Source organism: Rissa tridactyla, chromosome 4 (assembly GCF_028500815.1).
Source record: "Rissa tridactyla isolate bRisTri1 chromosome 4, bRisTri1.patW.cur.20221130, whole genome shotgun sequence".
NCBI classification, from domain to species: Eukaryota; Metazoa; Chordata; class Aves; order Charadriiformes; family Laridae; genus Rissa; species Rissa tridactyla.
In genome coordinates, this window is record NC_071469.1 from 7,119,517 (window position 1) to 7,143,712 (window position 24,196).

The 24,196-nt window shown below is 44.5% G+C and overlaps 2 protein-coding genes across 5 annotated transcripts in view; both read left to right on the forward strand.

Moving 5' to 3' along the window:
* Window positions 1–236: 236 nt before the first annotated feature.
* On the forward strand, window positions 237–6,242 carry FIBIN (fin bud initiation factor homolog). 2 transcript variants are annotated; one of them, XR_008466265.1, is made up of 4 exons: window positions 237–1,342; window positions 2,482–2,559; window positions 2,666–2,771; window positions 4,464–6,242. XR_008466265.1 is itself a non-coding variant. In XM_054200459.1 (1 exon), the coding sequence occupies exon 1, from the start codon at window positions 490–492 to the stop codon at window positions 1,111–1,113; it is 624 nt and encodes a 207-aa protein (XP_054056434.1). In that variant the 5' UTR covers window positions 237–489; the 3' UTR covers window positions 1,114–2,160. The 2 variants fall into 2 exon arrangements, 1 of the variants encoding a protein (XP_054056434.1); XM_054200459.1 differs by lacking the exons at window positions 2,482–2,559; window positions 2,666–2,771; window positions 4,464–6,242 and having other exon boundaries at window positions 237–2,160.
* A 4,530-nt stretch (window positions 6,243–10,772) lies between these two features.
* The window catches only part of BBOX1 (gamma-butyrobetaine hydroxylase 1), a 41,083-nt gene continuing 27,659 nt past the window's right edge, over window positions 10,773–24,196 (forward strand). The window contains exons 1-3 of one of the 3 annotated variants that reach the window (XM_054200456.1): window positions 10,773–11,091; window positions 18,514–18,950; window positions 20,701–20,815. In XM_054200456.1, the coding sequence (XP_054056431.1) occupies window positions 18,564–18,950; window positions 20,701–20,815 (502 nt within the window). In that variant the 5' untranslated portion in view covers window positions 10,773–11,091; window positions 18,514–18,563. Of the gene's footprint in view, window positions 11,092–11,183; window positions 11,320–18,513; window positions 18,951–20,700; window positions 20,816–24,196 lie in introns of those variants that run through there. The other 2 variants (XM_054200457.1, XM_054200458.1) reach the window with 2 other exon arrangements.

The window sequence follows — 24,196 nt, forward strand, 5'->3', positions numbered from 1 at the left end:
AAAACCAGGTTGTTAGCAAAGGAGTTGGTTTTAACGGGAAAATGAGCAAAGCTGAGCAATCCCAGTTTGCAGGGAGGGAAGGGGCGGGGGGGTGGAGTGGTGTTTATTAAGGGGACAAAGGTGTACGTGTCTCCCCCCGCCCCCCGCGCTGGACATCCCGAGGGGGGCGATTGCCGGCGGGGGGGGGACGGCCGATGCCCGGGGGCGGTCCCCGCTGGGTCCCGCCGGCCGATGCCCGGGGCGGGGGGCGGCCCGGGGGCCGCTTCCTCCTCCTTGCGGGCTGCTAGGCTTTTAAAGGCGGTGCGCCGGCACCCGCTCCCAGACCGCCGCCGGGGCTCCGCGCCGCCGCCGCCGCTACCCGACCCGACCCGACCCGACCCGACCCGACCCGACCCGCAGCGGAGCCGGCCGCGCCCGCGGGGCGGGGGCCGGGGGAGCCCCATGGGGGGTGGGCAGCGCGGAGCCCCCCGCCCCTAAGCCGCCCGCAGCATGCCGGCAGCCCTGCTCTTGCTGTGGCTGGGCTGCCTCTGCAGCCTCTGCCGGGCTTACTTCGAGGGCCCGCTCTACCCCGAGATGTCCAACGGGACCCTGCACCACTACTTCGTCCCCGACGGGGACTACGAGGAGAACGACGACCCCGAGCGCTGCCAGCTGCTCTTCAGGGTGAGCGAGCAGCGGCGGTGCGGGGCGGCGGCGGCGGGCGGCGGGCTGAGCCTGCGGGAGGAGCTGACGGTGCTGGGCCGGCAGGTGGAGGACGCGGGCCGGGTGCTGGAGGGCATCGGCAAGAGCATCTCCTACGACCTGGACGGCGAGGAGAGCTACAGCACCTACCTGCGCCGGGAGTCCGCCCAGATCAGCGACGCCTACTCCAGCTCGGACCGGTCGCTGAGCGAGCTGGAGGGCAAGTTCCGTCAGGGGCAGGAGCAGGGGGGCCGGGAGGAAGCCCGCCTGGGCGACAGCTTCTTGGGCTTGCTGCTGCACGCCCGAGCCCTGCTGCGGGAGACCCGCCACATCTCCAGCGGGCTGCGGGACAAGCACGACCTCCTCGCCCTCACCGTCCGCAGCCACGGCGCCCGCCTCAGCCGCCTCAAGAACGACTATCTCCGCGGCTGAGACGGCACCAACCCCACCCTCCCCCCGACCCCTCCGCACCCCCCGGGGGCCAAGGGCTTCGGACGGGGCCCGCGGCCCTGCTGCCAGCCCCCCACCACCACCACCCCCCCGCGTCTGGCTGGAAGGAGCACCTCCTCGCGCAAACGCATCCTTCATCCTGGAAAAAACTTATTTATTACATTCGACTTCCTAAACAAATAGCACGTTTCTGTAAACCGGGAGGTTAGAGGTATGTCTAAGTTAATATCCCATATTTAAAGAGTTACCCCGTGTTACACCGTTCAGCTTTGGTTACAAAGCGAAGTAAGCTTTCTCGTCTCCGATTCCCTGTCGTCGGTTTATATAGCGGCTCAACCTGCCGCGAACGCGGATAAAGCGTGGTGCTCGCCCGGCTCGCGTGTAGCGGATGCTTAAATTGCTTTTGTTGTTACCCTCCTTCAGGGTGAAACCTCTGGCCCTCTATTAACTCTCTTAACCTTTGTAACGGTATGTATTCTACGCACGTTAAACATTGTTCTATTACGTAACTTAAAGCTGTGATTTCCATTTGCGTTTCGAAAGACGGGAACTATTCTGGCGGGATTTGTACTCTTCCAGGCTTGCTTATCTGTGACTCTAAGCTATCATAACCCCAAGAGCTGGCCAAAAAGGCTTATGTCAGATCCTGAGAATGCTGATGCGGATTTTCATAGTAAGAAGAAGGAGCCCTAGTGGTGATTGTAGTTTCAGATCCCCAGTTTGAGAGCCAGGTTTCTTAGAGCATGTTTCTAAAGCAGACAAAAAGGGTTTTGTCTGTGCCAGCACAGTGACGTTTCTTGTTGGTGCCTTTGTACTTTTGCTAGCTAAGCTATTAATGAAATTATTTGTGCTCCTAGACAATAGCAAAAGTACCTAGTGGGATGGAGGGGGACGATGGGGTTTTTAGACTCGTTGCTATTTGATTGTCAGTATGGGGTAATACGGCTACTAAGTTACAGATACTGCAGGCAGAATCACTGTTTGGATGAAAAAAGTTCATATGTTGTTTTAATAAATATTTGAAAACAATGTTAAAGCACTTTTTTTTTCTTTTATTAGTCTGCTTGAGGCGCTTTTGATTTAAAATGTGTTGTAATACATCTTTTCAGCAAAAATTTGTGAGTGTGTAGATCCTGCCAAATGAAATAACTTGCCTTTTAGTAAAAACAAATAAAAAATTACAGAGTCAAGTTTTGTTGAAAGAAGTGACACAGAAGGGAGCGTAGGGCGGACTTTTTTGGAGTTTGTAAGCCTTGCAAGGTCATGGCACTGGAAGAGAAGCTGTTTGATGCGTATCTGAGGTCTGATCTTGTTAACCCTCCTCGTGTTCAGTTCTTCTTTGGTCTGCAGCCCATCCAGGTGGTAGCGGTGCAGTGGGCCAACAGAAGTCACCTGTGACCTGAAGGCACCAGGACACGTCTGATGAAGGTACGTGCTTAGAGAACTTCTGGACCATCCGGGCAGCTCCCTTTCACTAAAGGCAGTGAGGTGTCGCTCCTAGGAGGATACTTTAGATGTTGATTTGCACCTTTAGGTCCCCAGGATCTTTGAAGATCTGGCTGGAAAAGAAGAAACATGTTATTGATTGACTTCAGTGGAACTACTCGGTGTTATTTTCAACTACGTTGTCAAGTTAGAAGGTATGCCAGGTTCTAGCTCTTAAAAGTTAATTTATTTGTGATACTTTCCTTGCTGCTAGGGTTAGATGTAACAACACAGGAGCAAACCATACAGCGTTTCTGGGACGGACCAAGCTCTAAAAGTGCCTGAGGGTTTCATTCACGTCCAGTCTCTCCTTTCTCTTTGAATCTTACACCTGTAGAAGCAGGTGCCAAAGATGCCATGCGTTTCCATTGTGTTTTAGTCTCTGCTTACCCACTTTCTGAGTCATTGGGTATAATACGAACTGTAAACATCAGTAAAGAAACTAAAGTGGCAGGCCACGCTAGTTTTTTTAGCCATGTGACAGCAGTTTTCAAATCCTAATAGAAAAATAGTAGTAGTAGTGTAAAACACCGCTTCTTGAATATGCTTAGAGCACCTTGGCTACTCTATATAGTATATTATATATATATACACTATTCTATACTTATTCTATAAGTAGCAAAGTTTTACTCAAGCTCAAACTATCCCAACATACGCAGCATACCAAGAGAGTAGATGTTTGCAGAGCACTCACTTTCCAAAGCAGGAGATTTCGTGACCTGTGGAGACTTAGAGTATAACTCATTCTGCTCAACACCCCTGTCTGTAAGTTGTCACCTAATGAAACAAAAGCGTGGTTCTTTAAAACCCACACTAATGTCTCATATGACAAATAGGAATATTTTGATAGATATCTCCTTTGATTTATGTTTCAGAAAAATATAAACATTTTTATATTGGAAACAGAATCAGAATTCTGCTCTGTAACATTGATTATAAAAGGCTTTAAATGTTCTCTTTCAAAAAGAAAATGCCTACATCTGAGTCTCGTCTATGCGTAAATTCACATAGTTAGTAAAAAGCGTCAATCTTATGTGGATTTAAAGAAGCCAGTACAAAACTCTTTTAGAACATTTAAATCTACTAGAATTTGATTTACATCATTTTGGGTGGTCTAAGCAAATGTATATATATCAAATGTATCAATTTTGAGTGAGAGCTGATACGTTAAATGGCCTTTATAATCTGCAGTTCCTGCAAGGACTGGCTGTTTAGTGATATCCAAGCAGTTTAAAGTTTCAAATTCAAAATAGTTCTTTAAAAACTGTGAAATCTATATTTGCAATCCTCTTTGCAATCGCATATTTTTTCAGTTTTTTCTTTTTTTTTTATTTGATTAGAAGAGATGAAGATCCTCTGGTTTTATACCACCTATTTCAAATAGTAAAGGCCTTTTTATCATTGAAAACTCAGTAAGGACTTTTAAGCAGAGTGCTTTAAAAGGATGATTGTAGCAGCTGTTTTGACCCAATAGCTCCTCCTGTTGTGTTTAAATATTGCATCAGTATTGGGCTCTTTTCTTTTTTCTTTCCTTTTCTTTCCTTTTCTTTCCTTTTCTTTCCTTTTCTTTCCTTTTCTTTCCTTTTCTTTCCTTTTCTTTCCTTTTCTTTCCTTTTCTTTCCTTTTCTTTCCTTTTCATGCAGAAGTTCAAACCAAGAATAAGCTGACTCGGTCCTTTTTGTGGTGTTCTGGAGATTTTCAAAATATGTATTGTTTTCTGAATTTATTAAAGAGTTGATGGTGCTGAAGAGAAAATGACAATGTTTTCTGAAAAAAATATAATAATCAATGCAGCTGGAACAGTCATAGAGAGATTACTCAAGTATTAAGTTTTCTTTGCCACTCAGCCTCTGATTTAACTCATCGAGAGTCAAAGCAAGGCATTAAGATGTTCCGTTTTGTAAGGGGACATCCCTTCTGCTGGGGACATCCTCATGTCTACTGACGTACACATGGAGAGGAAGAAGCTCAGAGTGGGAACACGGACCAAACTGTGCCCTCTCACATCAGCACCAATAAAAGCTTGGGAAAGAAAAGGCTGTGCCTGCCTCGTGATAAGTCCATGACTAGGAAATTAGTGGCGGGGTGTGTGTGTGTGTGCAAATTGTGGCTTTCTAAATGGCATCTTCCAAAGTGTCACAAGTTCACCTACCCAGTACCATCCTGAGAAACAGAGAAGTCTAGGGAAATTCTCAAAACCATGGTAAGCCTCTCAAAAATCCCAAGCTGGGTGTATGCATTGTCTGACACGAAGTTGTGGCTCCTCGTTAGGTTGTCATCTGTTCAGATGCAGGTTGCCAAGATGCGTACCTCAGAGGCAAAAAAATATACTTACAGTAGTCAATAGAAACAACCTGGTGAGCTACAGAGAAAGCATCAGCTCTGGTTATAATCTTGCCTTGAAAATGCGTATTTTGCAAAGAAATTCTCTTGGGTGCGTCTGTTGCTGTTGGTGTCGCTGATTATTTAGGTGGGCTTCATGTTACTTTACCAGCTTCGTGCTCGTGCTTCTCGGATATCGCTTTTGTGATTGGTAAAGAAGTTTTCAGCGAACGCGGAAGTGTTGTTGAGTGAAACGTACTTGACAGCCATTATTCCTGAAGTAATCCTGTATGTTCGAAATTTGGCATTTTTCTGTCTTTTAAAATGTATTTTTATTTACAGCCCATCGGGGAATTTATTTTCTATTACTTTGATTTTTGGCGAGCCATTAGCAAAAACTGAACAATTTGTGGGTCCGTATTTCATTCCTGAACTATGCGAAACTGGCAAAAATACCGAACCCACTACTTGCATTTAAAAAAAGCTTCTATTAGAATATATGTGTATAAAAAGACTATAACTCTGTGCTTATTTTATTTTCTTCATAAAGTTGTCATCCTGCCTACAAGATCGGTTTACAACTGGAAAAGGCAGAATTTAATGACTAATTCTGTAACACGAAAAACATATGGTCTCCATAATCATTACATTCTTAATGATGTGGCTTGGACAGAGTCATTCATGGCTTGTAGAGTCATTCGTCCTTGAAAACTGCCTTACCTTGGGGAGGTATCGCTGATGGTCTCCAACATGCCATTAACGTTCTTTCATGAGGAAAGACAATGCCAAGTGTATCGTATTTTCTCAGATGACAGCCTTCCTTAGGCTGTATGGACACCTCCTTTAAGTGCTTAGAAACTGCCTATGTAGCCGTAATTGTTCATGTCTGAACTTTCTTTGGGGGGGAGGAGGGGGGAAAGTCCTTGGAGAGGGTTGGCTTAGGGAGAGATTCATTATCCAGCGCTAGATATTGGCAAGTGCAGGATGACCGAAAAACCTATGTACTTGCATCGTATTTTCCATACTTCTCCCACGCTGCAAACATTTCGCTGCAACAGGAGTTACCAATATAAATTGGTTTTAGTGTAAATAAGAGAGACTTTACTATAGACAGACTGTCCAAACTGCAAGATGTTTTTTTCTGTCTACTTGTCTCTTCTCAAATATAACGTGACCAAGATTTTCAGCTTAGTGCTAGGTCCAAGACAATTAATTCAGCGGGCCTTTTGGTCTTAGGTTCTCAGCTTTTTTACTTAAATTTGTCGAAGAGCTTGTTACGCCTTTGCCCGGGTAATGATAAAGAATTCTTTCCCGTACGCCTTCTGTGTTGATAGCTCTTTGGTCAAGCGGTCAACTTTTCTTAATAGCAGGCTTTGTCCTTTTTAATGAATATGAATTTAGTTCTAATTTAATGTGATTTCACTGAGATTTGTATCAAAATTCAGAGTAATATGGGTGCATATGTTAAATATCTTGCAAAATACTTTTATGTTTTGATGCTTTCTTACAAAGTAATATACTTATTAACTCCAGATTCTAACAAAGGCATAACAAAACACAAGCCGGTTCGTAACTGGGTGAACACAGAAGTCAGGATGCTATTAGGTTTGTAATTTTAAGTATCTTGCATATCTTCTCATTTCAGAAGAGTAACCCTAGAAAAAAAATGAGTGAATGAACAAGACGTAAACCACGCTCAGTTTTCTTTCCCGATATGAGTGCAGAGGAATAAATCTGACCGTGGACGTCAAGAATGAACTGAAGTTCACCCTGTGCTCAATTACCCTAGAAGTAAATTTGCAACCAGGCCCAGTTTTTGTTTCTGACGTTTATATTTCTGTGGCAATTAGGGTTTTCAAAAAGCCAGGCATCCCCCTGTGCTACACATACGTTGATTTATAGCTCCTATCCTAATCCCCTTTCCATTGTGTCTGGTTCCGGAACTATATGCCGGCTGTGTGGTATTTATTTACTTATGTAGTCTTACTGAATTTAATATTAATTCCTCTACATTTCTAAGCTACATTTCAGTCTACCCTGCCACACAGATGTCTCAGGCCTTCACAGGACCAGGAAAATATTATTATTGTTGGTACGTCCGACTCCACTGGGAATACTGGTCTAGTAGCCTTTTACTAGCATGTCAGGCTTACACATTTATTCGATGAACATCAGAGTTTCCTTCCTAAGGATGTTTTGTTTCTTATGCTCTTGGCATGTTTGCCTGTGACTTTAAATTTTACAATACCTTTTACCTACTAATTGCTGCCAACCTTCAATTTATTTGGCGTTAACTTACTGCATAGACTAGCAGTCACATGGGAAACCTACGGCATAACCGTCCCGGTACCGTACTGCTCCATATGAATGACAGCGACAGAGTAAAGCCCAAAGGGAATCGATGAACTGAGCTCGCACTACAGGACTCAGCAAAACGACGCTGTGACAGTAAAAAGGCGCGTAAACGTACTGTAAAATAAATAAGGTCCAGATTTTCATTATATAGCACTTCTGGCATACCTCTTTTAAAATTCTTTCTTTTATAGCTACTCAGCAAACACAGGCACAACACTAATGATTCATATTTTGCTGAGTTACGTCATCTTGAAGGCAGTTTGTTTTTATTTCCACTTGGATAGGATACTTTTCCACTTGCGTATTATGTCACACTCCTTATAAAAATAGAGACCCGGTCTTGCAAACACCTTGGAGTGCTCCTGGTAGGGAATGAGACTTAGGACCATTTCAATTCTCACACCCTCCTTATTATGCTTATAACACTTCAAAATGTTCCCCTTTTGGCTTGAAAAAAATTCTCCCTTCCTGGTCTGTGTACAGCTTTTCTTCCTAAGGTCTAAACAAAATTTCTTCTGGTTTTTTTTTTTTTTCAGCCTGACGGGGATTTATGTCTATGCTTATATACTTAGTTTATGTTAATAAGAGATTTCACTCATTAAAAACCTCTAAATATATTATTTAGACACAGTCAATTTGTTTCTTTGCGCTTGAAACAAATTGATTCACTTGATTCTCCCTTTAATTAGTAAAAATTAAGAACTGAATTATAAATGTGTATCATATGAAATGGTTTCCTTCAGCCAGCATGCATTTAATAGGATGTGCACCAGTTCTAAAAGAAAACAAAGAAGTAAAAATACTTGAGAAACCTAGTGTTAATGTAATAGTTTGCCAAACCAAGAGCATAAGAGTCAGGAAATTAAAAACTGTGGCTTCTCAAGCAACAATCTATATTCAGCATAGGCAGAATGTTGACATGGCCCCTTCCTACTTGCAGATTAGCGATTGACACAGGGAATAAAGCATCTAATCTTTACAAAAAATCTGCAGGTACAGAATTTTCTTCTCTTCCCCCCCCCTTTTTTTTTTTGTAATGAAGAGTAATTAAAACGCTGTAATAAATAAGTAAAGCAATTTGTAAACAGCAGATATGAAATGAACCCAATTATCTGCCAGACATCCCATCTATCAAACCTTGAAAATAATTTAGAATTTTCAAGCTCCTTCGAATAACACACTTAAATAGAGGGTGGGGGGAGATATCCATTAGTTACTTATTAAAAAATTAAAAAAATCAGGAAGGCAGCCATGACTACCAAGAACATGTGTGTTCCACAGAGAGTATGGTAAAAAAAAAAAAAAAACAAAGCAAAAATGTGAAAGAAAGGTGGAAAATGGATTTGGGACCTAACTTGAAAGCAACTAATTCCTACCACTCTTTCCTTCAAAGAAAGTAATGCATCCAACTCCGTGCATTACAGCTCTGCTTTGGCACGTGAGGATTGTTTTTTATTGAAGATGTTGAATGATAACTACCAACAAAAATATTTAATTTCCTATAAGTCGCAGACTTAGTCTTAGCCCTTTTTAACTGCCAAAATGCTTAGACAGTCTCTAAACAGTCATTGAATAGTTTCACTTGTGCATATACTCATTTCCATCCAACTAGCCAACTTTTCATCTTTGTGAATGCTTTACTGTCTGTGAAAAGTCCCGCTTAGGCAACGTTTATCTTGAAGGTTTTCCCCTAATCGGTTACACTGAGGCGCCACGACTTTTCTGGGTGCTTTGCAGACCACAGTACGGCCACTGAATGTCCAGTGGAGCAGCTGCCCCTTGCACAGCTGGGAAAAAGCTTCCCATCAGGAGGAAAATAAGGATTTGACTTTTCATTTCAGCTCTTTCATGTCAGTCATGCCACCAGCTTATGCAGACTGAAGAAGGTGGGGATTCCAGTCCAGTACAAGCTGAAAACTTGACGGGACACTCCAGCTGAAAACTGGTGGGTGCTACGTCCCACCATTGCCTTCAACTACACAAGCCGTATTTCTGTCTGTTAGAACATCCCTCCCTTCAACCAGCAGAAACACACTGTTCAAATAAATGCAGCATTGATGTATTTGCCAGCCAGAGGGTATCAGGCACTAAATAATGAGGATATATTAATGCTGTTTTTAAATTTATTCCCAGGAAGCTCATCTGCCTGAAGCAACCTGCTCGCAAGATCTGTTTGACAGCAAAATCACCTCATAGAATCATAGAATTGTTTAGGTTGGAGAAATCCTTTAAGATCATCAGGTCCAACCGTTAACTTAACACTGCCAAGTCCACCATTAAACCATGTCCCTCAGCACTACATCTACCTGTGTTTTAAATACCTCCAGGGATGGTGCCTCAACCACTTCGCTGGGCAGCCGGTTCCAATGCTTGATAACCCTTTCAGTGAAGAAGTTTTTTCCCTAATATCCCATCTAAACCTCCCCTGGTGCAACTTGAGGCTGTTTCCTCTTGTCCTGTCGCTGGTAACTTGGAAGAAGAGACCGACCCCCACCTCGCTACAACCTCCCTCAGCCTCCTTCTCTCCAGGCTGAACACCCCCAGCTCCCTCAGCCGCTCCTCATAAAACTTGTGCTCCAGACCCCTCACCAGCTTCGTTGCTCTTCTCTGGACCCGCTCCAGCACCTCAGTGTCTTTCCTGTAGTGAGGGGCCCAAAACTTAACACAATACTCGAGGTGAGGCCTCACCAGTGCCGAGTACAGAGGGATGATCGCTGCCCTACTCCTGGTGGCCACAGTATTCCTGAGACAAATTCGCACCATTACCTCAGAGGATACAGACAAAATCTGCTCCATCTGAAACAGCAGGGATGTTTTATGCCACAACATAGGCTCTGTTTGGCCACAGTCACACTAAATCTTGCCTGAAAAGGCCATCTCTCATATTCACTGATGTTTACTGTAGGCTACATCTGGCATATAAGACCCCAGTTTGGTTTCCCCTTTCCTTCTTTTTTTTCCCCTTTCCTCCTTTCCCTACCCCCCTTCCCTTTGCCTTTTTTCCCCCTTTCCTCCCCCACTTTCTTTTTTCCCTTTCCTTTCCCCCCTTCCTTTTTTTCTTCCCTTTTTTTCTTCCTTTCACTTTCCCCCCTCTTTCCTTCCCCCTTCCTTTTTTCACTTTCCTTTTTCTTCCCCTTTCCTTTTTTCCTACCCCTTTCCTTTCTTTTCCCTGTTCATCTTCTTCCCTCTATTGCCCTCCCCACCCCCCCCCCTCAATTTTTTTCTTTCCCTCTATTTTTTCTTTTTTTCCTTTCTCGTGTGACTCATTACAGCAGGTGAGGACAGCCAGGACACCCTGTGCTATTGTCCTTCTCGGGTCCTTGCCTTGGTCCCAAGAGCTCCGATCTCTCTCCACACCAAAAACTGGGAGCCGGAAGCAGCTGGGAACGTTTATTACACACAGAGGAGATGAAGCCACGGGAAATGATGGCTTTCCCCACCCCTTCATCTCCAAATCAAGGCCGAACGCCTTTCTAAAATCCATCCCTCAGCCCAGCCCGAGGTCGCTGCGGTGCCAACGAGGAACTACCCGAGCCCGGTGCTCCCCGCTGCGCTTCGCAGGGGGCTACATAATTTATGAAAGGTCCCCGTTTAGCCTGAAAGACGTTCCCCGAACGGAATTCCCTGGGAAACACCACACGCGGGTCTTTCCAGCGTTACGGGCCGCTGCCCGCCGGGAGGGCGCGGCGGGGAAGGGGGGGGACACGACACCCCCCAGGGCCAGGCTCGCCGAGCCCCGCAGAGATCCGCCGAGCGCCTCCCGGCCCGAGCCGAGCCCCGCGGAGGGCGGGCGGGCAGGTAAGGGGGGAGCCGGGGCGGGAGCGCGGAGCCGCCGGTGCCGGGGAGCGGCGGGGGTTGCGGGGCGGGCGCCGCCATCCTCCGGAACGTCCCTCCCGGCCCCACGCGTGAGCGCGGGCGCCGCCGACCTTTGCTCTAATTACGCTAATTTAGAAGATCGGAGGCGGGGCGGCCGGAGCAGGAACCCTTCAGCCACGGAGCGGGGCGGACATGAAGTAATGCAAACATGCAGGTTTTCTTCCCTTTTCGGGCTGAGAGAGCTGGGGGGGTTCAGCCTGGAGAAGAGAAGGCTCCGGGGAGGCCTTGGAGCCCCTTCCAGTCCCTAAAGGGGCTACAGGAGAGATGGGGAGGGACCCTTTATCAGGGAGTGTAGTGATGGGACATGGGGTAACGGTTTTAAACTGAAAGAGGGGAGATTTAGATTAGATATTAGTAAGAAATTCTTCACTGTGAGGGTGGTGAGCCCCTGGCCCAGGTTGCCCGGAGAAGCTGTGGCTGCCCCATCCCTGGAGGTGTCCAAGGCCAGGCTGGACGGGGCTTGGAGCAGCCTGGTCTGGTGGGAGGTGTCCCCATGGCAGGGGGGTTGGAACTACACGATCTTTAAAGTCCCTTCAACTCTAACAGTTCCATAATGAGATAATGGTATTTGCTGAGATAACAGCATCAGGTGAATGTTTTCCTGCAGAGGCTTTTTGGTACACTTGTGCACGAGATGGTGTAATTCAGCCTTGCAGTCAGAGGTGGTATGCGTGCTCTATTTAGTCGAGGGTTGTTGTTCTTCTGGAGTTTGCACTGATTTCTGACTCAGGCAGTACTTACAAGGTGCAAACCCTCAGTTCATACAGAGGCCAGTGCGGGCTCTTCCTGCAGTTTTTGTGGATCCCTGGCTCCAGCGCAGCTGGCAGCAGTGTCAAATTCTGTTACATCCCACAGGGAGCTGGTTACGCTGACCACCTTCTGACACAGCAAACTGGTTTTAAGGCACGGCTAAAACTTGGTTGTGACGCAATAATTATACCCTTCGTTTCTCTGCAGCTTCTTAACCTTGTGCGAGGAAAACACACGTTATCCACTACCATTAACCAGAATTAAATTTTGAGTAGCTGTGCAGGTAAAGTTAATAAACACACTGCTGATGTCAGCAAACAGGAGGGTGGGTGATGTCTGGTGGGGTGAGGTTTGAGGAGACTGAAGGAAAGAGATTTTTGAGAAAAAGAATAGTGACCATTACCTTTCAGCTGGAGAGCTGTGGAAGGCTGAAAGCCTTATCTCCAGGTGATGGGGATCACCTTAAATTGTGATTGCCTGTCAGCATCCAGGCTGACCCTCGTCATGCTGCTGAGGATTACAAGTGAGTGATGACAACATGCACAGAAAATCCATGAGCCTTGGATGATGTTCACATGGGGCGGTGTTACTCTTAGGAGCTCTTGGTAGTATTTGTTTTAAACTATGCAAATCTGAGGTCTGATAACTGAGAGCAGAGTTACGTTTGGTATCTTCCACGTTCATGCAGGTAACAGTAGTTCAGAGACAAGAAATGCGGAGAGCTGTGGCGCAAAGAATTTGCTTCGCGTTATCAGTTGCTCTTCGATTTGACCATGGTTATGAGCATGCTAACTTTAGGTGAACCCGTGAGTTCTGCTCATAATTTAGTACAGAATGCAATTTCAGCTGTAAAATAGCAGCGGGGGGATAAGGGTCTGCCTGAAAATTTTGAGGGGGCAAGGGGATAAAAACTCCTGGAACTCTTGCTGGTAGTTCAGCTTCCGTTAATTTGAGATTACCATCCTACTTTTATGTAAAAATGAAAAAAAAAAAAAGAAGAAGAAACAACAAGGCAAACATCTAAACAACTGTCAAGGACTGAAAAACTACTCTGAACACGACAGAAAAATCCATATTGTGTCATTGATTCCATTAAGCATCTTCAATTAGCCGCCTGCAATGAAAGTGTTTTCTACAGTGGCCTGGCGCCATCAGCACCAGGCATTTGGTTGTATTTTTCTTACCAGCAGCTCGGCTGTCTTGGACTCCCGTTTTTTTGAGACATAAAATTGTATTTCTGTAGCATTTAGTATCATGTCTGAAGGTAGAGGTTTGGGGAAAATGGCAGTGTAACCCAAATTACTCATCAGGAGTGGAAATGATCATTTTGCCCAGTTACACCATTTACAGATAGAACTACTAGTACGGGGGGAAGAATGTTGTCGTCGTAATTGAGTGGGAAGGTGTTAGTTAGCTTTTGTGCAGTACTTTTAAGCGTACAATTGCAGGATTTCCTGAAGATATCGTATGAACACTTCCAAGTTCTTCACTGCGATTTTCAGGCACACCTTAACGTTCTCAATGTAAAGAAAAACCACTGAATTAGAAATGAGGAATAACACACAATTTCCAGACAAATCCACGCAGTCTATGGATGTCTTTCCTGACAGCGCCCTTGAAACAGGCAGAGCCATCAGATGCGGGTTTCTGGCTCATGTGGCAGCTGGAGGGCTTGCTGGTGCTACTTGAGGAATATTTCATCCCAGCTCTGTGCCTTCTGTCATCCGTTGCTCCAGGAGAGAGAAATGCCAGCACTGGGCCACCTTTGTCCTCTTCCCCCGTGCTGGTTTGAAGTACCGGAGCTGGTGGTCCCTGGGAGGGTCAAAGTGCATGTAGTTGTAGGATGAGGGGCAACGGTTTTAAACTAGAGCAGTACAGGTTTAGATTAGACATTAGGAAGAAGTTCTTTACAATGAGGGTGGTGAGACACTGGCCCAGGTTGCCCAGAGAGGTGGTGGAGGCCCCATCCCTGGAGACATTCAAGGCCAGGCTTGATGAGGCTCTGAGCAACCTGATCTAGTTGAAGATGTCCCTGCTCACTGCAGGGGGGTTGGACTGGATGGCCTTTAAAGGTCCCTTCCAACCCAAAACATTCTATGATTCTATGAAAGTGTCTCTGGCCTGCAGCTGGATAGCCTGACCATCCAGGTCTGGCACGGTGCAGGTGAGAAAGAGGGGGCTCGATGTGCCTGGTGCTCACCTGGCACAAGGGTCCTAGCTGGGAAGGTTGTGCAGAGTAGTAAGAAGTTATGAAAAAATCCCCGTTTGGTGTGAAATGCTTTATTGGAGTAATCCAGTGCAGACATTCCAGGTGGAGAACTTGACCCAGAATACTCTAGCACCCCACCGATGCAAACTGGGAAAAATCCTACTGAAGGGAGAAGTTTCTGCTGTGATGCTGCGTGTACGGGACAAAAAATAGACTTGCAGATCTATTTAATGTTTGTATCTAAGAAGAAAAACATCTAGAGGGCATGCTCTAGCAGATATTTTTAATCATTGTCATCTGGGTTTTCATTTTAATAATGACATCATGATATGACTAACTCAGGGAAAACAACAAACAGCCTTTTTGCTGTTACAAGATTTCTCTCGGTAGGTGGCCAACCCGAGCAATTGCTTTACAGCGAAGCCAGAAACAGAAGTTTAATGCAAACACTGCGGTATATTTAAAGAGTAAATGCTTAACTTCACCACAAGGGAAATCTTTTTGCTATAAAAATTTTCACGATTTCCTCTTGCATAACCAGCAAAATGAGTCATACTGGAGCTGGATTCTCTCCTAATTAACAGTGGTGTTTTGCAGGTACAAGTCCGTTGACTTCAATAAATAGACATTAATGAAAGAGCTGAATATGTCTGGAGTCTTGGGGCAGAGTAACAGCAGACAAAGTAAACCTGCATATTAAAAAAAGCCACATATATGATTTTTATTAATATTGCAAAGTATCCATGGAATTGTTTCCCATCCTAAGCGTATGGAAGGCTCCCGCTGCGGCCTGCGAAGGAGATCCCCCCCCGCCCCTACCTCCTTGCGGGATGCAGTGCTGCTTTAGATTCTGGCTGTTAGGACCAGGAGTGTTTCAAGGGAGTACTTTGTGATGAACAACAGGTTTGACTGATAGCACCAAAACCTCGTGGAACAGGGGTGCCACCGACAGCAGAGGAGGCTTTCTCTGCGTGGCAGTAAAGTTTAGGGCTGCCACCAGCCGTGATTCTCCCAGCACTATCGTGTTTAGTGAATTGTATGTAGCAATGGTTGTCCATAAACAGAAGCATCAGTTAATCATAAAATTAATGCCGTGAAAAGTAGTTTTGCTGAATGCAGACACTGGCGGCGTAACATCCGTGTCGGAGCTGGTTGCTGAGGCTCTTTTTGTAATCAGCGGAGAGAAATAAGGATTCGGTGCCTCTCATCCAAAAGCGGGTTTCTGATGAGGTCAGCTGAATTGTGATCCAGGCGTGCCTGCTGGTTGAGCGTTGGGGATGGCGGGTGTGATGTTCAGGTGTAGGTCACCGTGGTCCCTGTCCGAAGTGAGGAGAGGTGAGCCCTGCCGTCCAAGCTTCTCACATCCAAGCAAAGGTGATAATTCCCATTTGGCTTACAGCCTTTGCCATTGTAACATAAATTACATACATATAACTCACTTCAGTAACTTCCAGAAGTTTTATTATTCTTTTTTTATGTAGAAATGGTGTCTGGCAGGATTGGTTGCATCTGTTTCTTTTTTTTTTTTCGGCTGACCTTTTGTTCCAAAGCATTTACAAAAGTTACAGTCAGGGATTTAGAAGAGATTCTGCTTGACATGCATTTTGTGTGACTGAGTTATCCATTACCAGGTGAACAAATACCAGTTAAGCGACAAATGTGGTAGAAAGACAATAAACTCACCTCTGTTTCTTGCCATAACAGAAAACTCTGATGTGGTTTTCTGTTACCACTAGCGTTATGAGGAGTCTTTTAGAAGCAAGTTCAGATTTCTTAACTGAATGGTAAAATAGATGCCTGGAAGCCCTCTGAATCTGGCAAGCTGCACGTAAGACTTTAAACTTAGTGATAAATCTTCCCCGAGTGACGGTCAACAGTCAGAAAGTAAATGCTTGAATATTTTTTCCTGTCCCTGGTTTTGCTGAAGAAAAATATTTATGATAAGTTCATATGCAACATCCAGGTGGTTAAAACCTCCATGCTAAAGTTAAAAGAAACAGAGCCTTTGCTTAGGTTAAACACTAAGCATGTGAATGATATTTAAATTATTTGGTAAGCCACTTAAGATGAGAAAATTATGTACAAAACCAGCGCATGAGCTACTGGATGGATGGATATAATGTGTGTATGAAGTACCTTACAGACAAACTATGCAATGAACAGTTTAGGTGGTTGTATTGTGTATATCCAGCTGTCAGAATTTCCCCTTCCCCACTCTGGTAAACCAGAGGAGCTTTCTGGTGGCCTTAAAGTTCAGAAGCAACTTCTGGTTGCTTCTGGTCTTCTCTCCAGCAGATACCTACGGGAGGTACCGTAGAAGTACCTACTTCTATTTAGTACACAGAGAAAAGCATCCGTATCCCCAAAGGAGCTGGGCTCTTGGTTCTGGGAAGGGTGCGCTGTGCTCGAATTCCTTATACACTGAAAACAGGTGGAATAAATTGATCTGACCTTTTACGGTGCTCAGATGCTTTCTAGCGGTGTTCTTAAATCGGAGTGGATGTGAGTGCCGTGCTTTGTGCTGGACAATTCGGCATTGTGCAGATGTCAGGAATTTTCTGATCTTGCTTACCTTATCGTGCCTTACAAGTTTTCCGGTGTGCAGCTACACTGGATGGGGGATATGTGTGAGGATGCTCAATTCTGTCTGCGTCCTGCTGGCTTTCGATATGGGTAGTGTTAGCATTTTAGGGATTCAGGTAACTTCATATGGAGAAGGGCAAGTGTCAACTACCTTTGAGTTGCCTAAGAACAATGGTTTTGTGACTTGCTCTCCTGCATCTTAATTGTCGTAATTCCATCTAAACTATATTTTGGTTGCTTAAGTGTATTTGTTGATCTGATCCCATTACCGTCAGGTAGTCCACTGCTCTGAAGAGAGAACTATCCTGAAACCAATACAGATATAGCAAAAGTTTAAACTATGTTAAAATGTTAGTCCTCTTTTTTTTTTATTTTTTTTCTTTATTATTTTTTATTTCTGGAAACCATATATTCTAAAGTTTCAGTATAGCGGAAACCTTCATTGTGTTCAGTACTTGTCTTTTGTTTCAAGGAGATGAGAATAACCATCCAATTATCAACTGTTAAAATCCCTAAAACATACCACATCGTTGCAGTCATACGTGATAAAACTTTGTCCAAGAAATCTCAGAAGGAGACTGCTTGTGGTATAAATATTTCTACAGTTTGGAGGCAAATTGAGTTACTCGAATAACGCTTTAGAGTTAAGGTGGAGCTACACGTATGTATTTATATATGCATGTTTGTGTACTTACAGACGTATAAAAGGAAAGATATTCGATCTGGATATAAAAGAGGTTTAAGTGTGCACGCACAAAACTAGCTGTGGCTTGGACTGCGTTGCAAGTGAAGGTTGATAATTTCTGGGCTCTGATGGGACTGCTGTGTGCAAATAAGAGAAAGCAGAAATCAATATTCTGACTTTCTGTACTCAATCGAATGACATAAAAACAAAAGGAGACCCAAGAGTCCTGTACAACCTGGTTCTAACTTGTCGTAAACGAAATAATTTAAAAAACCTTCTGACAGTTCCAGTGGGTCTTAGGGAGTCAAAATACTGAAACCGATGAGGTTTTTCCTGTGCAAAGATAACTGGGGAGACTTTGATCCTGGCAAGGCATCAGTATTTTGCCCTGTGAGCTTAAGAACAAAAGCAACAGAAAAAGATACCGAATAAATACGCAATATTTGAAATGGTTACACACTCTATTAAAAATATATGGAATGATTTATTGTTTCAGGGGGTCGGCCAAGTATGTTTCTGAATAAGAAAAACACTAGACCAGAACTTCTTTTCTGATTTAAGATTTGGATGCATCATCTTTCTGCAGTAAAGCGTGCAGCTAGCTTTAAATAAAAGAGTGTATCTATAGAAAGCAGCTGTGAAAGGAAAAAAGGAAAGGAAGGAAAGGGGGAAAAAAAAGGAGCTCTTGCAGAACTCTGTTGCTGTAGCTAAAGTCATGTTTACAAGAGATGGATTCCACGTTCTCTTTTTCCGTAGTAGCCACAGCAGGAATTAAGGTATGCATACTTTAAAGCTTTAGCTTTTAAGCATGGTTGGTAGTAGCTCCTGTTTTTGGATTTGTGGAACTCATCTCTAGGTGTCTTTTTAAAAGAGGCTATTTGTGCAGGATGTAATGAACTGAATGCAGAAAGAAAAGATGATGAATCAAATTGCTAAACTAAGGGATTTTTGAATAGGTGGGTCTCAATACATCCTCTGCGCCTCAAAAAATATAAGCAGCAGACAATGAATGTTCCTAAAGGTCCGGGTAGCAGGAAGGGAGGGGAGAATCATCTTGAAACGGTCCTTCTGCTGTACTGACTCCTTCACTAATAAATTGCTGTTCATGGTGTTTTAGGAGCTCGACGAAGGCATTTTCCCGGCGACGATTTCATTGAAGAAGCCAAAATGTGGAGGGCGGTGGCTAGTGTCCTGCCAAGGGCCAAAGTCCCCGGAGGCAGGGCGTGCTGCCTGCTGCCGGCGCAGAAGGGCAGGAGCCTGGTGGCCGGCACCACTCGGCATCGCCGGCGGGACATCGCTGCCGGGGGGCTCCGCGCCGCCCGGCCGCTCAGCATGAACCCCGGGATACAGAAGGTGGAAGCTTTGGACGCTGGTCATTTCGTGCGGGTGGAGTGGGAGGACGGGAGCGAGAGCCGCTACCCCTGCGTCTGGCTGAGGGACAACTGCCAGTGTCCCCACTGCTTCCTGCGCTCGGCCAGGGCGCGCAGGCTCGTCTTCGAGGACCTGGACGTGAACATCGTGGTGAAGGAAGTGGCTCTGGCAGACAGAAAAAAGGTATTTTTTTTTTTTTAATTTTTTTTTTTAAACCTCCATTATTAACAAACCCCCGTTGGCCCTCTCGGGAAACTCATCTAACAGTCCTTGTTCATCTGTAAGTCAGAGGCAGTCCCAGGTTATGCTTTAATCGCAATTTGTTTATCCGCAAGCCCTACCCTGCATTTGCAATGCTTTCAGGAATAATTGCAATCTGGGCGACGCAGATCTTCCCACGTTTATATGACGCTTCACTTTCTAGATGTTATGCAGAGAGCACAGCAAGCCAGGCTTCGGGTTTTAGAATGTAATTGTGCTTTTTAAAGTTCTGCTGTATGCTGCTTCATCATCAGATGCTCAGAAGAAAATATAAGCATTCCCCACACTTCTAATTACACTTTCACGTATGTCTCTCTTTTCTCTCTTTATTCTATAAGTCAATGTCTTGAAAACCAGAGAAACAAATGGCAAAGTGAGGGTGGCCTTAATCCACAAGAAAACTACCAGTTTATTTGCTAATATCCAATGTGAAAAAAACTTGATTTTAGAGGAAGCGCTCAAACCAAAGTTGAATCCAATATTCAGAGTTGGCCTAGTGTTTGTGTCTGTATCTGTATCTACCTAGTCCACATCAACATTTGTTCATAAAAAGAGGGTGCTGTTGGGCAGGAGAGGACAGGAACTGCCCTCCTTGTGAATTTTAACCTTTCCTGCCATATAAAAACCTAACAGATCATTTAGATTTTATAGGTTTTATTAAAAACAGTATGCGGCTCTTTTGATATGCGAACTCCCTTCCTTCCTTTTACAGCGAAAGAAGTTTTTAACGCGTTAAAGATGCAGCAGCCAACTCTCTGGCAGCTGGGGCAGCCCCGCTGCAGGGCAAGTTTGCAGAGGCTGATCCATGTGGGAGCATCCCTCGGGCTCTGCACTGAGGAATTCTGGGCTCCCGAGTTGATTATTTGTTACCAGAATTAATGCTGTGTAAATTCATGCTTTGAACAGGCAAATGTATTACGGTAGTAGAGGGATTATCTGCTTGCGCGTCTCCTCAGGAACTGATGAAAGCGCAGCACTAATCCTAAACTGATCCTGGTGTTTTACCATCGTGTGAAAGAGCAGAGCTATGTGAAATGGGAATTGATACCTACTCAGCGGCCTTCAGAATTCATCTGTGTGGCACCCTGAGCTCTTTTGGTTCACGACAAACACAGCCATATGCTTTCTTTCCGTGTTTTTTTCAGGAATTAAAAAAAAAAAACAAACCCACAAATCAACACCTTTTCAAAATTTGTTTGAAAGAGGGGAGACTTTTTCAAAACTAGGAGAAGGATTTCTCGCCGAGCACTTCTTTTTTTGCCCGTCTGTCTTGTCCTTTTTCTTTTTTGACAAGCTGCCAGCGTTTTGGAAGATATTTTTGCTCTCTTCTGATTTGCGGTGAAGCGCTCTCCCCGGTGATACGTGCCAGCTTCTGCGATTCTCCTCTTTCTGCTAAGCACAGCTGCCGCAGTGAAAGCAGCCCACACAAACCAGCAAATTAGGTCATGGGTTCATGTGAGAAATGACCATGTATAAAAGGTATCAGGATCTGGATGATGTTCAGGTTGGCTTTTCATACTTGTTTGGCATTATATTCTAGGGAAGGCTTAACTGTGATATTGATCTAATTATTACATTTTCCGAACTTTCTAAGGCTTTTTTTTTGTTGTTCTGGGTGATGTTTTTTGAAAATTTTGTTCTTCTAAAATTATCTTTCATCTTATATTGGAAGATCTCTATTACGTGGCCTGATGAACACGCGAGCGAATATGAAGCTGAGTGGCTGAAAAAACGGTGCTTCTCCGAAGAAGCCAGAGCAGAAATGCGAGAAGATTTATTTTTGCCAGGTAGGAGTTTAAACCCCATGTGTCGTGCCTGTTTCAGATGCGAGGGCTCTGACACTCACAGTCCCAGCTTGGCGTCCCTGCGTTGAGGACCAGGTCTACCCAACTGGAGCAGTGACAGCTGCTCTTGGTGCTCAGTGCCAGGCTGAACCCGTGGTAACTCTTTCCCTCTCCTTGGTTTAGGAATCCATGGTTGTTCTTTGTCTCTTCTAACCCCTGCACCTGACAGGAGTTCAGTTGATTGGGCTGCGTTTACTTTCCTAAAAGCCTTTTCTTTCCAGAAAGGGTTAGTAGGTCTCAAAAACGAGCCTTGTGGACCAGCAGTGGGCTGTGTGACAATGCAAGTGTGTGTGTGCTGTTTAAATTCTTAAAAATTTTATCTTTAGAAGATTATTTGGAATTGCAAGGGAATTATAACTGAAATAAAAATTTTTCCCTTTCCATGGCCTTCTGTTAAAAAGTAACCGTGTAGCATAGCAGTGTCTAGTGCTGAAGTTCAGGTTGTGTTTGCTCGGCGTCCCACAATTATTGCAGCAGTTGACCGTCTTTTGGTCATGAAGCGTTTTGCGCAACCGGCAGCGTAACATTTACCCGGTACGAGTCGCTCACCCTTCTGCGTGAAAAGTTATAAGCCCGCTTGCTTTGTCATACGCGCATCGTCGTTTCCCTGGCAGCCTCAGATTGCGAGCATGGAGCGTGTGAAAACTTGCGAGATTTCTGCTGTTGCTCTTGACAGTGTTCCTGTGAGATCTGCTGCTGCAGAAAGTTGGGGATCCGTGTTCTGAGTTTAGATCGCATCCGTTGAAACAGGATATTGCGTTAGAAAAAAAGAAACTGGGGCAAGCCGATGGTGTGAAACTCGGATCCAGTTTCCTCGGAGCTCAGCAAAAGGCAAATCTGCAATTGGTTTGTGCTCCTTCTCTTTGTCAGAATAAAAAAAACACCCCCCAAAAAGAAAGTGTATTTGGGTTTTTTTCCCCATGAAAGATGAGAAATGGGAAAATGGTGGTCTTGGGTATCTCCTGCGTCTGAGCTTTGTTTGGTACCTCAGGGATGACTGAAGGGGCCAGTTATTTCTCCCAGTTTCTGCAGGTCAAATATTCCTTAGCTCCTAGCACCCGTTCTCCTAAACAAAAGTCAGCTCTTAAGATTCAGCCTTTTACATCTGGCTTAAAATTTCAGTGATGGGTAATATTTCCTTTCATTTCAGTGGATCAAATAACAGACATAGTTCAGGATGGAACTTTTTCCCCCCAGCAATGTAAAAGTTCACGTCTGCTTTCGCTTTGGCAAGAACAAACTACACTGTTTACTGTTTTGGAGGGTTGGGCATGTTCCCAGAATGAACGTGATGAAGATGCGAACCTCATTCAGGGGAACCAGACTTGATGTTTTAGGTAGTAGGAATTTTTATTTGGGAAAATGAAGGTGCTGCGGAAGCTCGCAAGATGTGTCGTAGCCTTTGGGGGGATATAGATGAATGTAAACTGAATGTTGCTCTAATTACTGCACACACAAATTAGTCTAGATCTCGGTTTATGTTTATTAGCAAAGGTATCAATAACTGAGGTTTCAGTATTTCGGACGTAATGCGACTTTTTTCCCCCATTATGAAGCCCAACTGGCTGTGATTTGCGTTCGTACGCGCACATTTACACGGTGCTTACTCTCAGCATCGAAATGCAATGCTTGTTTTGGAGGCCAGTTCTCCCCTCTGCTACTGCTGACGTCCGCTGAAGCCATCTAGGTAAAATACACACCAAAGATACGTTTTATTCTTTGGGCGATGCTTTTGCGAATTCTGCTTTCCGTTGGTCGATCTGAAAGAAACGCGTTTATAAAAGTTACACTAAATAAGGGCCTGCGTTAACTTTGGGTTTGTTTACTGTCATTCTGCTCTTCCTCATGTTCCCAGAGAAGATCTGGCTCATTGTGATGGATGGCTTCAGCCCAGCTTTTCTCAGGTTTCAGCTGCAAAAACAGGCACGTGAGTTTGTTTGCTGGCTGTTTAAGACCTGTTTCTCATTGGGTATCGGGCTAAGTTTAGCATTCGCTTCCTTCTGGTCAGTGGAGTTACACACAGCGAAATACATGCCCTTAAGTAGCTAATCATATCCCAGCAGTATAATATTACAGACCGAGGTACGGAATGCCAGCCCTGCATGCTGGCTCAACAAATATAAAAGCAAGCTCACCAGACTGCTGCAGTTAGAGGTTAACCTTCACTGCTGACATTATCACGGCTGTGGCTTTTTTTTGTTTCCTTTTGCTTTTCGTGTTGCTTTTATCGTGTTTTTTCATCATAATTTCTGATTCAAAAAAAATAGATGTTGGGCATGTGTAGGTCGGATTTTCACTGCGTGGTGGAAGTGACTACAAATAGCTCAATGGCAGTATGTCAAGATTCCCCTTTTAAAAACACTGCCAGATGCTATCCATGTAGTATGCAAAGCCCACTTTTGTGTATAGTGAGGCTCGGTTTAGCCCAGCTTACAAGGTACTTCCAAAGGAGCCGCAAAAGAGCCATCTTCTACTTCTCCAGTTCTGATGTCTCAAAGATACTTTTTTTCCCCCTCCTGTTTACTTGTGTTCTCCCCAACAAACGTCACAGGAGTGATTTACCACCTCGTGAGTCTCTCTCTGGCTCAGGTTTTGTTTGTGGTAGAGGAAGCTCGTGGGAAACACTGAGTACGCCAGGTGCTTTCCCTACTCTCACTGTGTTGCATTGGCTGAGGCTCATTTTCCAAGACACCGGCATCCCAACAACAGGATGTACTGGGAAAAAATTAAGTAACATCACAATGACCTTTTCCTATTGGGTAGAGGGGAAAAAGATTCAGCAGAGGTAGTACCTGGTGCTACTTAATATTTTTAACCTTAGGTTAGGTTTTAACATAAGGTTAAAGATTTCAGATGATGATTCAGTTTCTCTACTAGGTCCTGAGAAATGACAATTTTAAGAGGAAGAAGTTACAAGTTTGGCTCTTTTTACTAAAAGAGTTTGGTCATTGGGATTTATCCTGCAGGGGGGTTGGACTAGATGACCTTTAAAGGTCCCTTCCAACCCAACACGTTCTATGATTCTATGATTCTAATAATTAATAAGAGCTGCCCCCGTGAGTTAGGCTGCCATATCCATGATACGCAATACAGCAAAAATACAGCAAAAATACATTTGGCCTTCAACAAACTTTAAAATACACATGGCAGTCAAAATAATTTTAGATGAAGTAAATTAATCTATGATGTCTAAACTTTTCTTTCTCGCATGAATCTGTTTAGAAGGTTTTGACCATCACTGTCCCAACCTGCGTAGTAAATGCTGAATAATTCCAAGCGTTTGTTGATGCATGCACACCATCTGCAGGAACTGGGCATGGGCCA